General features: G+C 36.3%; 1 protein-coding gene across 1 annotated transcript in view; it reads left to right on the plus strand.

The window, feature by feature from the left end:
• The window catches only part of MARCHF5 (membrane associated ring-CH-type finger 5), a 54,688-nt gene extending 37,825 nt beyond the window's left edge, over positions 1-16,863 (plus strand). Inside the window, exons 4-7 of the mRNA XM_052661213.1 lie at positions 6,240-6,370; positions 12,552-12,735; positions 12,858-13,024; positions 14,010-16,863. Of these exons, the coding sequence (XP_052517173.1) occupies positions 6,240-6,370; positions 12,552-12,735; positions 12,858-13,024; positions 14,010-14,126 (599 nt within the window). The 3' untranslated portion in view covers positions 14,127-16,863. The remainder of the gene's footprint in view (positions 1-6,239; positions 6,371-12,551; positions 12,736-12,857; positions 13,025-14,009) is intronic.
• Positions 16,864-17,424: the final 561 nt, after the last annotated feature.

Below are 17,424 nucleotides of genomic sequence, written 5' to 3' on the forward strand. Positions count from 1 at the left end.
CTTAGTTTTCCTAAAAGATCATATTCACTTTAGCATGTCTCTCACCAGAGACTCCCACCTATTGTGTCATGTTTTCAAAGATCCAGCCAACTTTGTATCAGTAACTCTTGATAGCAACTAGCTGTTTAAAATATATATAAGCCCTTTGAATAAAGTCTTTTATCTCTAGTTAGAAAGTCTTTTAGCATAGACTTTTCAGATCAAAGACTTCAAGATCAAGATGCACTTCTCTTGATTAGTACATACATACATACATACGTACATACATACAAAACTCCTTGTATCCTTACCCTCTCTATAATCTTAAAATTTTGTTGACATGTATCTGTATAGTTTGTATGATACTATCTTAAATTTGTCAGTTTTCTATAAAGTTTTCCAGTTGTTTAATGAGTATTTATTGTTTGTCCCTAACTAGATTGTAGCTCCTTGGAGGCAGAGGCTAGTGTATTAAATTTTGTTTACATTTTAATGCATAGTAAAATTCTGTGTGTACAATAGGTGCTTAATAAGTACTTAGTAGTTGACTTTATAGCCCTCATATATTCTATGGGCTATTCTATTCTAATGAGGAAGAATTTAAGCTTTCCCTTGGCACAAACTATGTACTCGAAAATACTTTGATGGTCTTTAGTTACTTTTCTTAGTCATACACTATATATATTCACACACACATATATACACACACACAAATACACTGAGACCATGGTACTCATCTCCTTTGACTCTGAATCTTTTTTCAGTGTTGCTTATTTTGAGGGATTTGGGGTCAGTTATTATTAGTTTGGTTCAATAAATAATTGTCCAAAATATATTCTTCTGTTTACAATCTAATGACTAACTTTTTGTTATTAGGCAAAGTAACTTACAGCCTGAGTTTGCAGGATGTTTGTTTTAACATTAAAAAAATAGTAACATCTCACCCTACAAGCAGAGCAATTAAAGATGAAACTTACATAAGCTTGTCTGAGGCTCCTAGATCTTGCCTCTGGCGTGTTAGTGTTGGAAACAGATGAACGCTAGAGAAAGAGTTAAAGCTCTTTACTATTCCATCAAAATTCCCACGTATTTTTAACTCTTAGTTGAATTGGTGGTTGTGATACTGTTTCTTAACAATGGATAGAGTCAAATACTTGCCACAGAGTGCTGCAGCTAGCTCCTCTGCCATTACATTCTAATGCCCTGTAGAACAGGCCAAAGTGCCCTGATGTACTGCCAAGTACCATGTGCTGAAGATAGCTGGCACTTAGAGAGTCCCTGAGAGTGGTACCAGTCATCATTAAAGAGCATTTTTTAAGCACCTATCTGTACATGGTTCTGTCCTAGGCACTGTACAAAACGAGTTAAACAGACATGGCCCCTGCCCCCTGGGAGTTTTCAATCTAAGATGATGCTGACATGGACAGACATAAAGGATACTGAGACAACTGAACAAACACTGAACAAGAACATAAAGTACTAACATTATGCACAAGCAAAGGGGTAAGTGCATTTTGTGGGATAGTGTGTGAAGGAAGCTTCGTGAAACATGAACAGGGTGGGGTAGAGCAGTTAGTCCACTTCTATCAGGTTAGGGTAGTTTTCATTGGGAAGCTGGATTTTCATACAGATATAGTCAGAGTAGGGGCAGTACATTCTGGAAATAGTGTGCAAGGAAAAGAAGTTTAGAACTATATTGTTAAGACTCTTGGTGGCCTCCAAAATCTGCAATTCTGGATACTTCTGAACCTGAAAGTGGGGTTGATCATTTGGCTTAATGTTGGCATTTGAGTTGGATCTGAATCAAAGCTAATTCTCTGCAATCTCTCTTATAAATTTGGCTACTTAATAGAAACCTTGGAGTTCATGGAAGCTGTTACCTTCTCAGGAGCTTATAAAAGGTTACCTTACAAAGCGTTAAATTATGTTTTGTGCAGCATTTAGAAATTATTTTTCAAGAATTGGTCAGAGATGTTTTTGAGGATACCTTTCTTCCCCAAGAACGGGCCTGGGAATTCTGGGTATGACTATAAACAGTGCCGGGAGATTTTGAACACTAAGTATTACCTGTCCTTCAGTCATTAATTCATAAATTTAATAACCTTGCATACACAGACTTGAATTTAAATCACAACACAACAATTACAGTATATCTACTTTTGCAGTGTCTGCCAGGTAAAACTGATTATTTCTTTTCAGTAGGCTTGGACTTAGGAGTTTCCCCAATAGTTTTCAGCTCAGTTTGATGTCACTCAAATCTGAAATGTGAAAATCTGAACTTACCCAAAACATTAGGTATAGTTATTTTCTTTACAAAAGCTTTTTAGCTTTATTGTACAGAAGAATTCACAATAGATTTTCTTTTAATTCATGTTTCCCTAGCGACCTTTTATTCAACAATTAAATTGTTGAATTTTCAAAACTTGTATTTATACATAGCTTCTCCAATTGCCATTCATTATATAAATACAGTACTGTTGGAACTTAAGTGATGAAGCCAACTGAGGTATTAAAAATTCATTAATGCCTTCTTAAAATACTAAAACTTTTTTATGCCCTTACATATTTAACTTGTGATTTACATTTAATCATACTTCTTCCTCTCCATTAGAATTGAGGTTTTCAAGGGCAAGAGTCTTGGCTTTCCTCATTTCCTGCAACTGTTTGCACTGTAATCTTAACAATGAGAAGAATCTGGTGACTGTTACAGTTTTCCTTTTATGACCTGAAGTCATGGCATAGTAACACATGATAAGCTTCCTAATAAGAAAAGTATTATTGCGGGACTGCATCCGGAGGATTTTGGTGATTATTCTTATTCATCAAATAAGATATTCCTAGGTAATCTTTAGCTGTCAGAAAGAAATACCTGGCAGTTTATATTTCTTTGGTAATGTTTACCACTAGGCGTTTACTCTGCTTTAAAATACTAAACTAATCTTGTACTAGTCTGTCTGAAAGAGACTTGAGAGGTTTAGGCAAAAAAAAACTTAAGACAAAAGCCTAGACAGAATTTTGTCAGAAAAACTGGAAATAGGAATTATAAAATGCAGCTACTGTCTTCATTTAATCCAGCATATCTATTGCATATGACAAAAGGGATGAGTAAAAAATTTCCAGAAGGAAGTATGAGTGTTTGTTTGTTTAGTTTGTACAGAAAGAATTCATATCTAATGATTTAGAAGAAAATTGAAAACCAAGCTTATTGTGTTGAAACCTTCTGAGATATTTAAAGGAAAGAATTCAAACATCTCTGTATTGTCTATGTTCGTAGCAGATAAAACTGGTAGTGGTGAATTACTTCTTAGGAACTACGTTTTCATCTAAATGACCTATCGCTTTGCTCCATCAGTAGATCTTCCCAAGCACCCTTTTTGAAAAGATAGGGTGTGGGAGGAGGTCAGTTGGAAGCAGGTAAAATACCTTCTCTTCCAATACATTCTGATTCTGACTGTGTAGAAAATAGTCTCATCATGACTTGAAGTCTCATGACTTCATACGAAATAATGAAAAAGGAAGACCTAGAGATTTTTGTACCATAGTTTAAGTACCTCAGTAGAAAGTTAAGCAAATTTTTGAGAATCATAGGAATTTGGGATTCATCAATAAGCAAAATAAAAAGGTTACTTTAACTTTGGATCTTGTGTTCTAGTTCAGGAGCCAGAACACTTTTTCTGTTAAAAAACAGTAAATACAACTGACCCTTGAACAGTGTACGGGGAAGGGTTGCCAACCCTCTGTGTGGTTGAAAGTCCACATATAAACTTATAGTCCTCTATCCACAGCTCCTCCATATCCCTCCGAATCCACAGAGTCAACCAATAGAGGGTTATATAGAACTGTAGTATTTGCTGTTGAAAGAAATCTTAGTATCAGTGGATCCATGCACTTCAAACTCGTGTTGTTCAAGAGTCAACTAACTGTATTGTAGGCTTTGCATGTCACCATTTTGCAATAAAACATTATTTACAAAAACAGCAAGGTGGATTCAGCCCATGGGCCATAGTTCCTCAACCCCTATTCTAGTAGGTAGAAACAATTAATAAGGAAATTAGAGTATGTTAAGTGATAGATGCTTTGGTAAAAGGAAAAGTAGAGCTGAGTAATCAAATATGGAGTATGAAGAAGTAGAAGGTGGTGGGCTGGGCCTCACTGAGGTCAAGAAAAAGAGGAGGAACCAGGAAAGGAGACTGAAAAGTTAGTGACTGGTGAAATAGAAAGAAAACCAAGAGATGGTGAAGTCCTGGAGATGCCATGAAGAACCATATATTGGGAAAAGGGGAACATCTGTCAGATGGTGGTGGTATGCCAAATAAGAGGAAGGCTGAGATTAGACCACTGGATTTAGCTGTGTGTAGCTTGTCAGTGACCTTGAGGAGCAGTTTGGATGGAGTGCGTTCAAGAGAGGCTTGAAGGAGAAAAAATGGAAACTGAAAAGTCTTTTGAGTAACTTTGTTGTAAAGGGAGCAAATAAATGGAGCAATGGGAAGAAAGGATCAAGAAAAGAAGTGTTTGTTTGTTTTTTAAGTAAAAGAAATAATGACATGTTTGATGACAATAATCCAATACAGGGTAGGGGAGGAATGCTGTAGGAGGGGAAGAGTGAATTGCTGGAGCCATGTCTTTGAGTTGGTGAGGGGACGGGATCTAGAGTGAAGGTACTGACTTTCAGATAGGATAGTTGTGATGCTAGTAGGTGGAAATGTGCTGTAAAGAGACTGTAGTTGTTCTCTTGTGGTTTCAATTTTCTGATTAAAGAATTATCAGTAGAGAATATGAAAGCTGAAGTTTTGAAGTTTTATGTATACCCATTGGCTTTAACTTTTGGTACTAGCATTTCAGGGATCTTTGAAGACTCACTAAAATTTTTTTTATTGTGCCTTCTGAGTTATAAACTTAACCCAGCAAATTTGTGTGTTTTAAGGGTTAAACCCTACATTATGAGGCTGATTAATGATACATGTAATGAATGTGTCACACAATGCCTACTGTCATGTAGAATGTAGAGTCAGTATGCACTGCACTAGGCTTACTTTTTCTCTTTGGTCCCAAAAGATAACTTGTCATGATTTTAAATGTTATGTAAGTTAGACTTTAACAATAGTAAGTTTATATGCTGAGTTTAAATCATAGGTCCCTTTGACATCTCTCCTAGTGTCCTTTCTTCTTTACAATATGGTCTCTTTGTATACAGTGATGAGTGATATTACTGGCTCCAGAAATCAGGAACTATAAATTAGAGCTCCATAGATGGATACTTGTTCTTGTAGTGATTTTATCATCATATTGCTATGTGAATTTCTTTGTACACTGAAAAATATATTGGCTTTATATACAGCATTCTCTTAGAGATTGCAAGCCCTCGGGTAGATACAGCTCTTAAATATTTCTGAGAAAATGTACATAGAGAGCGTTCAACAAATATGATGATTACTAAGTCAAGATTTTTATGATATCTTAGTTAAACTTAGATATTCAGTTCTTTAGGCCTTGCTCTAAATCAGTTCTGGGGCTTTTCTGTTATTCTAGGAGATTCTGGAGCTAAATTATATCAGGCTTAATGGCAGTTATTAGACTTCCTCCGAGTGTAGTTATTCCAGATAACTACCAGAGGAGGTAGTAACCAAAGTTCGCTTAGTAAACACATAATAATAGAGGTATAATTGGCACATCCAGCTGTTACAGTGCCACAAAACTGGCATGATCGTTAAACGTTGTTTGTTAAGAGAATAACGCTCCACTAAATTGGATATCAAAGTAAGATAGACTTGTGTAACTACAGGAAAATAGCCTTGGTTATCTTTACACACTATCAAGGAAGTAGTAAGTGAAGTAAAAAAAGTGACACTCTGACCAAGTGTGTGGCCAGTCTAACTGTGGCCAGGAACTGTTTATGGAGAGCAGGTAGAAACGCTATGTCATTCTATAGTCTTCAGTGTCACTAAGAGAAACAAGAGAACTATTTTCCTTTATAAAAAGCAGCTGTGTTTGAGGCTTTACTCTTAGGTTTACTAGGTTTACTACTAAAGATAAAAATTTGAAGAGGTATTTCCTAGGGTTTAGGAAGTGAAACAACTATTCATGCAAATGACTGAGAAATTCTAAATCTATTAAATCTAGGTTATAACTGTTATAATAAAAGTGATTTCCAAAGCATCAGTGCATTCAACTTCATAAAAATATTTTGTATCTGTGGACACTGAACAGGTCTTTTTTAAAAATCTGTCTTATGTTGAAACTCTGTGTTCTTTATATTATAGGTCCAGTTGTTTACGTCTTGGATCTTGCAGATAGACTGATCTCAAAAGCCTGTCCATTTGCTGCAGCAGGAATAATGGTTGGCTCCATCTATTGGACAGCTGTGACTTACGGAGCGGTGACAGTGATGCAGGTTCACTTTTATTCTATCAGATGATGTTACTTTTGATATGAAAATCTACTAAATAGATTTTTGTTAGGAGTTTTAAAAATTATTATTTTGACCAAGTAATAATATTCTCATGGCTTAAAAATAAGAAAATATTTTAAAAGCTCTCTAGGGGAAAGTCTTCTTACACCTGTCCTTCACTTGCCCAGGTTCCCCTCTCCCCAGGTAGCCACTGCCTAACCCAAACCTTCTTCCAGACTTTATTTGTGCATATGTAAGAAAAAATATGTTCTCACACACACTATTCTTTTCCTCGCAAAAGAAAACATTAGAGCTGAATCCCAGTGAATTTTATAGATCTTTTCACAAAGTATGGGGAAATCTGAATAGCATTGTTTGTATAGAATTTCAGCAGTTCAACAGCCAGTCTCTTGTTGATCAGTCACTTAGTTACTTCTTGTTTTTTGCTATTACAAAACAAAGCTACAGTCATTGTTGATAGAAATTAGAGACTTAAATTTGAAGATTTACTTAGTCCCAAGCCCTTGACTATTCTCTCTTTATACCTTTTCCTTAAAGATTTCTACCTATCTTAACCATGAGTTTTGCGTTCAGTTTTGTCTTTCATCTTAATATTTTCATAAAATCAGTCCTATAACAGCAGCATGGCCTTTCTCCTTAAATGACTTCTTATGACTTCACACCTACTATTGAAATCAAACTTGTCTTTTCCTCAGTTTGAAGTCTAAATTTATTCCCTTTTATATTTTCCTATGTCTTTGATTCTTACAGTTATTTTCCCTTCTGCTCAATAAATAGCCTACATTCTTAGGATTACCTTTATTTTTAACTCTTTCTGTTGCATAGCCCTATATTCAGTCCACTGACCAAGTCCAGGCAATTTCCATTTTGATATGTCTTAACATCTGTGACTTTCTTTCCACTGTCTTTAATGCCTGACTTACTATCAGTTCCCCCACCCCACCCCCATCATACCTGGATGGCTAACGGAACCTCTTGATTGTTTTCTTTAACTTCATTCTTTTTGTCAATCCAACCTTCTAAATGAATCTTCCTAAAATAATACCTTTCAATATCTTTCCTCAAAGCTTAATATCGCCTCTAACTTAAGTGATCAAATGATTGTTTCATAACTAATTCAGGAAGATATAACTTGCCTTTCTTTAATATAAATTAAAGAGTATGTGAAAGAAAAAGGGATCAAGAGATTATCTGTAGTATTCTAGAAACTGCACGTAACCTATCTATGCCTGGTCAAGAGTGAGCAGCCCTTCTGGTTGCTACATTAATAATCATGATGAGATGGGATTTGCAATGCTTCTTTATAAAATGTTGATGACACCTCAGAAATCTGGATATAGTCACTGGAATGAATCACAAATCATTTGTCACAGGATAGTGGATAAAGATTGAGGCTCACTGACTTGAAAAAGATTTCATTTCTTTAACGTGATTTGTTATGCATTGTTCTCCACAATCTTAACTTTGTTCTACTTGGAGGCCTATTGGGCTGCCTCCTCCAAGGCATTCTAAGTTATTTAATTTTTGCTGTATTCAGGCCTTGCTCTTCCTATTAACAGGTATTTTTCTTGAGGAAGTAGAGACTATCTGATATCTAGGTATCCCCTATATAGTATATATGCAGATATTAACTTTAAAAGCTTTCATAAATAATTATTTTTTTAATATGACCAGTTCTGCCAGGTAATAACAGGTTTGTCTGGCTGATACTTGCTCTGCAATAATTTATTGAACTCCAGTAATGAGAATTAGTATATCAGTAGATCAAGGAAGTTCAGGACCATTCGCTCGGACTGACAAAGACCTGAAAACTTAGGAGATTATACATTGTTTAATGTACAAATACATCATATAGACATGATAGACAAGATGAGGAAGTTAAGGCCCTTTTAGACTGAGTGATTTCTCTTTAAGGCCTAACTGACTATAAGTGGGATGGCTCTCTCTCTTTTTTTTTCTTTTTTTTTTTTGAGGAAAAATTTTTAGGCTAGCATAGTCTTAAAAAAATTATAGTAATTGACGAGACACTTCAACAACAGGAGCCAATTAAAGGATACAGTTTGTATCCCCTAAAAAGGGCTATCAGCTATATTTTGGCATTTTGAAGCATATTGGTATGATTCATTCAAAAAATAACACAGATCCATAAAATACCGAACAAATTGAAAGACTGAACAAATTGAAAGCCCTGATCCGCAGCCTCAAGGAATACAGCCTAAAGCAAAGTGTACCTAGGTGAGCAGCTGGCAAACAGTAATAAGGTTAGATAAACAAATGGGAAGAATGCAAAAGCCTCATTAACAGTATTTTAATTCTGTAAAGGTGAGAGGCTGTTTGAAGTTATGAAAAAAGTCTTGAGCTAACTCTTGAAGAATAATTTGGACTGGTATAAGGGGAAATGATGTGAGCAAGGAGACAAAAATGAACATGTTAATGGTGACAGAAAAGAGCTAAAATGATGATAATACATACATATACGTGTGTGCGTGTAAAACGTGTTATACCATTCAGAAGTAACCTTCACGTGTACTGTCTCACTTGAAAAGATTTTTTTTTAGCCCAGAGAGAGATCAGCTGTGATAGTAGGTAGATACTGTTGTGCAATTTAAGAGTATTTTTAAGGCTTTTTATCTTTCATCAGAGTATTTGGTAGCAATCATGCCCCCTACTCCATCCGCAGAATTTGAGATTTTCTTTTTAACACTTAACTATTTTTTTTCTTTTGTTCTCTGACTGCTCTGAAGTTCAAGTAAATCAGATTAAGGAATCAGATCATTATTTTTTCCCCCATTCATTTGCATTTATTTCTTCATGAACCAGAACCAATCCTAGGTTCAATCCCTATTCATCGTAAAGACCTTGAATAGCCCCTTCAACTTAAATTTCTGTCAAAAAGAGAACATGATAGTTAACTTTTTCCCCCCCCCCGGCACCTGGCTGAGCACCTTCCAACCACTGATGCACATAATTCTTGCAATAGTCTTGTGATAAAGATACTATCAGTTATTCCTGATTTACAAATTCAGAGAGCCTATATATGTCCAGTACCACACAACAGGGTAGAAGCATTAGGACCGCTGTCCCTAATCTAGGGCTCCTTAAGGGAAACTTGGTTCCAAAAGCACAAACATTTTTCCTGAAACAATGGAACCTTAATATCCACCTTAGGTCCACAATGACTTCTTGTGACTTCACACTCATTATTATTGAAATCAAACTTTCTTTTCCTCAGTTTGAAGCCTAAATTTACTCCCTGTTATAATCTCCTATGTCTTTGATTCCTACAGTTATTTTCCCATCTACTCAATACATAGCCTACATTCTTAGGATTACCTTTATTTTTAACTCTTTCTTTGGGACTTGCTGACCAAGTCCAAGCAATTTCTGTTTTGATATGTTTTAACATCTCTGGCTTCCTTTCCACTGTCTTTAGTGCCTGACCTACTGTCGTTCCCCCACCCCAGCCCCATCATGCCTGGACGGCTAGCGGAGCCTCTTGATTGTTTTAACTTCATTCTCTTTGTCAATCCAACCAATCTGCCTCTAGTGTAGAACCCCCACAGGATTGACTGTTCTTAATTATGTTACATTTAATTATCCTTAATGCTAAGAAGACTTTTTAGTTCATCACTGTTCCGTCCTACTGTTTAAAAGTAGGGTTCTGTAGGAGGTGCTTTAAAGGATCAGACCTTAATTAAAACTCTTAGCTTTTCACCTTTGATTAACTGCAGGCCTGGCTGACTATGGAGACTAGCCTACAGTTTCTCTAAACCATAGGCCTTGATTTTATATATGGATAAGAAATTCTTAGCAAAGGCATTCTGTCATTCCTGAATCTAACCTCAAAATTTAAGTCTTGAAAATAATCTCTTTTTCTATCTTAGGGCATAAAACCAGAATGTACATGATTCTACACAAGGTTTGCTGGTTTCGTTTTGACCAAAGTTAAATCAGCCCCATTGCTTAATTCAGCTTTCGTTTATTACCCTTGACTCTGACCTGTGGTAGCGGGTAGTATGACACTGCAGATGTTACACTATCCTAGTTCCTTAACATCTGCGTTTGTACACTTGTTTGATTTGGTTGTCTGTCACCTCCAAAAGATGTCTCTTTAGTTCACTTTTTATTTCCCAGCACCGAGTTCTGTGTCTGGCACATAATCAATATTCAGTTGAATGAATGCATGCGAGTATGCATGTAATGGTCAGCCTCAACTTCATGCACAAAGCATGCCTCTTGAGCACACATGGGAAAATGGACTTTTGCTCACTGTTTGCCCTTTTCCTTTTTTATTTCCTCATCCTTAGACACCTGTTTAGAAGATTTTTACTGATACCCCCGATGCGTAATAAATTTTCCTTTACTATATATAGCCCATACCTGAATACACACTCTGCTTTATATTTTTAAAACCTAAATTCTAAAAAGAAAACATAACCCAACAAAGGAATTTTTCAGTTTTCCGAGTTTATTTGCTAACACTGCAGAAGTATTTCTATCACATTTAGTTATAAAGTGATCATAATGTTAAAAATAATAAAATGATATAAAAAATGGTGTCATGGAGCAAGCATTATAGGTAAGGACAGTCTGGGCTAATTCACTTTTGCCCTCAATGTGTGGGATATGTGTTTATGAAATATTGTGAACCAGACTAATTCACTTTAGGGCAGCTCTACCTGGAGACACAGAAGAATATTAGATACTGACACCATGGGTTTTGAGCATGTGGAAAAGGCTGGTCCCTACTCTTCAATGTTACATCTTGGTTAGATAAATCAGTCATGTACAAAAGTCTGGGCTGAAGCTTTAATAATGCCCACTTTGGTCCACTCCACATGGTTTCATAAACTATTTCTACCTGAATCAGATCTGTTGCCTAGAATTTCAGTTTGCCCTGATCATTGTCAGCTACCTTATTTCACATCTTGAAGTCCACCTTTAAAAAAAATCTGCTATAATAGCTGACATAAAGGACATCTCATTTAAAAAAAAAAAAAAAAAGATCCCATTTACTTTTTCATGAGTTTGTTTTCCCAAGTAAATGTTGTCTGTAGGGCTTTTAGTCTTCCCTGCCTTCTTTCTTCCCTTCTCTCCTTGCATTTCCTTCCTTTTCCCTCATCCTTCTCAGAGATATAGACAGATAAAGATATAGTCTATCAACAGTTCTTTCTTCACCATTTAATCCTCAAGTGTATACAGAAAAACTATATAGAATCCTTCATAATACTGTCCTCATATCAACCTCTGATATCTGGATGGCCTCAAACTCTGAAATTCTGAAATAGTCTTCCCCTGTCATAACTGCCAAGAATAATCCTTCAGAGAAATACATTTAATTTGTGAGCAGTTGGGACTTTTGGCTAAAGGAAGGTCATTTGAGACCTGTGAAAGAGAATCCAGGGACACATTCTAGTTAAAAGTAAGACTCACCAGCAGAATGGCCATGTTGAGAGACGTGTAAAAGCTGAGACTGATGAGCAAGTGAAAAGAATTCTGCCAGGAGGGCAAGTGTGGAGATTCACAGATGAGAATTCATTCATGTCCTTCTTGCCTTCTCAGATCTTAAACAACTGAGAAATAACCCCAAGACCCGGATGAGAGGAAAAGGATTGTTTTAGCTTTACAACCTGATAGAAAAGCACCCTTGGGTTCCTGGATTAGAAAAAGTGACTGGAACCTATAGCCAAATCTAGACCTTGGAATTGCATTTTTGAGATTGGTCTGCATTTTTGAGCCAGCATTTACCCAGCCAGAGAAATTACACTCAATCTCACTGAGCAGGGAGAAAGCCTAAGAGAAATGAGGTTTCAGGCCATCTCCTGAGGACTAGTCCCACCCCTTGGCTGGCTGTGCTTACCTCCTGGTAGGAAGAGCAGGAAAACAGATGCTCTTGGGAAGATACATGGGAACCTAAAATTATAACCCAAGCTAACCAAATTAAGTAAGAGGAACATAAGCAAGACGCAGAAATCCCCTTCCCTCCATTGAAACGTAATCAATGTGAGTTTTAAAGCTTTTATTCCAATTTAATATGAAACAGCTTTATTTTTTTAAACTTTGTTTCTAAATTTAGTAGTTTTCTCTAAAATGAATTGCACTCAAGCATGCAACCCTTCATTAGACAAGGCAATGATTGGAGCAAATGCTGTCTGTTTCACAGGTTGTAGGCCATAAAGAAGGTCTGGATGTTATGGAGAGAGCTGATCCTTTATTCCTTTTAATTGGACTTCCTACTATTCCTGTCATGCTGATATTAGGCAAGATGATTCGCTGGGAGGACTATGTGCTTAGACTCTGGCGCAAATACTCAAATAAACTACAAATTTTGAATAGTATATTCCCAGGTAAGGCCCTAAATTATGGTGGTAATAAACATACCAAATCAATCTTGTGGACGAATCCTACCATGCAAAGATATTTTAGCTTCTGATTTATTAGCACTAATACCCTCCATCTTTTTCTCTAGGGATTGGTTGTCCTGTTCCTCGAATTCCAGCTGAGGCTAATCCTTTAGCAGATCACGTCTCTGCCACCCGAATTTTGTGTGGAGCCCTTGTTTTTCCTACTATTGCGACAATAGTTGGTAAACTAATGTTCAGTAGTGTTAACTCTAATTTACAAAGGACAATCTTGGTAAGATGGCTTTAATGCTACTTTTTTCAAGTGACTGTACAAAGAGAATGCACTCTATATTTGTTTCAAAAAAAAAAAGAATGGGACTATATAAATATTTATACTATTGCTCCTGTGCCTTAAGCCTCTACTTGACCCCCTCTGTCATCCAACAGCAACAGGAAGAGGAGGGTCCGCTACAGCAGCTCTGGTCTTCTGGAACTGTGCTGTGGGTGCTTTCTCTCCTCGATTAGGCACAAACCGCCACTCCCAAAGGATACCGGTGAAGAGCTTCTGCTCTAGGGTCAGACTGCCCAGTTCAGATCCTGTCAGAGACATTGCCTTGCTGAGAAACCTAAATAAAATTGCTTGACTTCTCTGTGCTTGTAGAATGGAAATAGTCGTGGTAGCTACCTCAGAATTATTATGAGGGTTAAATGAGATCATACATTTGAAATGTTAGCACAGAGTAATAAATAAGCCTTTATGGTGTTTGATGTCATTATTATTATTCCTACTTCTCTCTGGAGATAGCCTGCATATAATGCCTGAGCATTAGAACTAAGGAGAAGGAAGATTACTCAGAGATGATAGAGGCATCTCTGACCTGTTGGGCTTCCCGGTGGTTCAGATGGTAAAGAATCTGCCTTTAGAATCTCTGCAATGCAGGAGACCTGAGTTTGATCCCTGGGTCAGGAAGATCCCCTGGAGAAGAAAATGGCAACCCACTCCAGTATTCTTGTCTGGACAGTTCCATGGACAGAGGTCCATGGGTTCGCAAAGAGTCAAACATACCTGAGCAACTGACACTCACTTTTTTCACTGACATATTACCTGCAGTGTCTGTCTCCATATCTCACTCTGATTAAAAAAAAGAAAAAGAGTACTGTTTCGTTTGCAGCCATCTGAATTAGCAACAGTGACAATGTCTTTTGTGATATAAGTAAAATGATTTTTATTTTCTATAAATTGCATTATAAAAAGCTAATATTTCTTTTTATTTTAGGGTGGAATTGCTTTTGTTGCCATTAAAGGAGCATTCAAGGTTTACTTCAAACAGCAGCAATATTTACGTCAGGCACACCGCAAAATTCTAAATTATCCAGAGCAAGAAGAAGCATAAAACTGTGGCTTCCCGTTGTTCTGCAGCCCTCTCATTCTTATGAACCTGTTGTGTTGTTCTGACTCCATCATTGATGCACAGTAGTGGAGGCTTGTAATAAGCTGCTGCTCTCATATTTTTAAGAAATATAATAAAGCACTTAGGGCAGGGGAACCCTCTCAGTAATCACGGAACCTGAGGATGTGATTTGTTTTCATTGTTTTATATGTACTTCTTCCATGGCGGTCATCTGAACCATTATCTTAGCATGGTGAACCTGAGTTTTGCTCATATCTTCCTCAAGACAGAAATGTAAAGATCAAACTGTGCAAATATTTAAAAATACACATGCTGTTTTATTCAAATGCCTCTTTTGTACATGTTCATGTTCAGTGTTTTCTTAGAATTAGCAACTCAATGAAGGTACTGTGAGGATTTTTCTCACTGGCATAATTTGATTACAAGCTAAGCAGAAGTATATGTTAATATGAGGAAATGTAAATTAGTTATAAATAATTAACAAACCAAAAATGTATGTAAACATTCAAATGATTATCTGAACAAATGCAATTTTGTTGTGTTTTTCTTAACCCATGTGATGTCCTCCAAAATGTGTAGGGTAAAAATTCACAGGGCTTCCAGATCACTTTTTCACTATTAAATTTTATTTATATAATGTTGACATCTCATACTTCATGATGTAATTCACTCATGCAGTCTTAATTACTGTGTGCGTGCATGTGTATGTGTGTGAGAGAGAGAGAGAGAGACAAACTGACACAGAGACACAGGAATCAGGTCCTTCCATCACTGGAGAAAGTTTTTTAATTCATATTTCTAGAAAATAGAACTGACAGTTTATCATAGTTTGAGCACAGAGAACGATTTGCAGAAAATCAATCGTTATTTCACTCTCCTCTCATCGATTCAGTTATCCAGGTATTTTTGATCACCTCCTGCTTCCCCAGGCGCTGTGCAAAGTGCTGTGTGAGATACAGTGGTGAGCACAACAGACTTGGGTCCTGCTTTTATGTAGTTTACAGTCTAATTTCAACAGACAGAAAACCAGCAGTGAGTAAACCAAGGTGAGGCCTTGAGCTCTTTGTTTTTATACCAGTCAGTGAGGAATAATTATGAAAACAAGAAGTCTTGAGCAAATATTAAGGTCATTGTTTTTGTGAGATTATTATGAGGAAAAAAAAATACTAATGTTTTTAAATTTAAATTGCTTGTCATATTGAGGAGGCTAGCACCTTAATAATCACTGTAGAACTAGTTTTATATTCATTTTTCAAAAGCAGTTATTTATTTTAAGCTGTTCAGTAGTGGCCCTTTTAATGTTCAGCGATCTGAATGGTCTTGGAGTTATTTTCAGGAATTAATATTAAATTTTTTAAAGATAGTTCCAAAAACCCTATTTATTTTCTAATTCACAGTATCTAATGCATGACAATATGAATGTTCCCCCTTACCGATTAAGTGGCCACTTTTCTTTAGGATTGTAGCAACTATAGATTGAGCTTTGTTAGATTGCAGTGATGTATGCTAATTTAGTAATTTAAGACTGGTACCTTTCTATAGTATGAATGTCTTAATTTTGAGTGATAACATGAAATTTATGTGAATGACTATTGAACATTCAAAGCTGTATTTACTTAGGAAGGGAATATTTGACTGACAGCCTTATTAAGAACCCTGCTACACTTCTGAAGGGGAAATATAAAAATCTATGATTATATATAAAAATAGCAGATTATTAGCTATAATTATAAAATATATTGGCTTTTCTTTAATTTTCAATATTAAAAGACTGGATATTTCCTGCATAATTTTGTTATATAGAACAGCTTCTAGCAGCCTTTAGTAAAGTTATACAGGCACACAGTTCTCCATTTAGTACTTTATGCCCAAAATGGGGGAGTAACTGCTTGGGTTTGTTTGGCATCAGGGCTTGTGAGGCCAGAGGAGCAACTCTAATCCTTTGGAGGCAGGGAGAAGAAGTTTCTAGGGCCCTGGGGGGAATTGCAAGTGCCTGGGGACCGGAGGAGCCTCAGCCTCAGGATGGAACATTTGGAAATTAAAGAGCTTAGCTCAAGAAGTACCATGTACCAGCCTCTTCAGAAAGTGGCCCACACCACCCTGAAGCAACAAAATCATAGGCTAACTAAAGTTGGGTGGACCTGGGTTGAAATCCTAATTCTGCTTTTAATAATTATAGGTATGACTTTGATCAAGCAACTTACCTCTTAGCCATGGTTTTCTTCATCTCTGAAATATGAGTAATACTTTATTTCAGAAGACTGTTTCTAGGGTTAACTGAGAAATTAAAGGAACAGAGGCACTTTAAGCTCAAAATAGCCCCTACAGAGTAGCAGTGTCTCAATTGCTGAACTCTAGGAAGAGGGAATGAGGTAGTAAGAGAAACACCAGGGGACAGATTAAAGGGATGCTCTAGACTTTGGGGATGGGTGGGTATATTTGTGTTTTCCAGTTTATTTTCACATTGCTTCACTGTGTTATTTCTGTAAGTGTTAATGTTTTAAACCTCTTTTATAAAGTTCAGTGATAACTAGTAGAATTCTCTTGTTTGCAGAAATTAACTTATCTCAAAAGTGGCAGAAAATATTGTTCATCATTACCTGATTATCAAATGACTGTGAAGAATATAAAATTAAACTGAGTGACTTAATTAGTCACTGCCTTGCTAACTGTGCTGTAATTTTTTTAAATGTCTTGTTTTTAACATAGACTATCTCAACACTGGCTGGATTAGGTTAAATAAAGAATTTTTATGTTCTCTAGGTGTACTTTGTCTGTTGAACAACTTCCATAACATAATTTGTTTATTCCATACCTACATAATTCTTTTTAAATCATAGTAATTGAGATACTAGTGACATTTGCTCTTAATACAAGTAATCTGTATTTTTGAGAACTATAAAGAAATTTATCTTAATTTTATAAGCAAGCCAGCCTAAATTCCAAGTATGCTCTAATTTTTAAAATGAAACCCCCCTCACCCACCCTCAGAGCCACTTGGACTATAATTAGATGAGATCTGTGGGTGGTCTTATGCCATGAAGATTAGAATCTTCTAGAATGAGTACATCAAATACTCCCGTCCATAGGAATTGTGTCTAAATCATTTCACTGCTACCATCTGAGAGACAGGCTAGCCAAGAAACTTCTGTACTGGATGCATATTCTAGTTGATGTTTAATTAATTGTAGGGTAAATTACCTTTCAGATGACCCTCAACTTCCTCATCAATAAGGTGAAGATTATAAAAGATATTTCCTGGGTTATTTGAGAATTAAGT

Source organism: Budorcas taxicolor, chromosome 23, assembly GCF_023091745.1.
Source record: "Budorcas taxicolor isolate Tak-1 chromosome 23, Takin1.1, whole genome shotgun sequence".
Taxonomy (NCBI): domain Eukaryota; kingdom Metazoa; phylum Chordata; class Mammalia; order Artiodactyla; family Bovidae; genus Budorcas; species Budorcas taxicolor.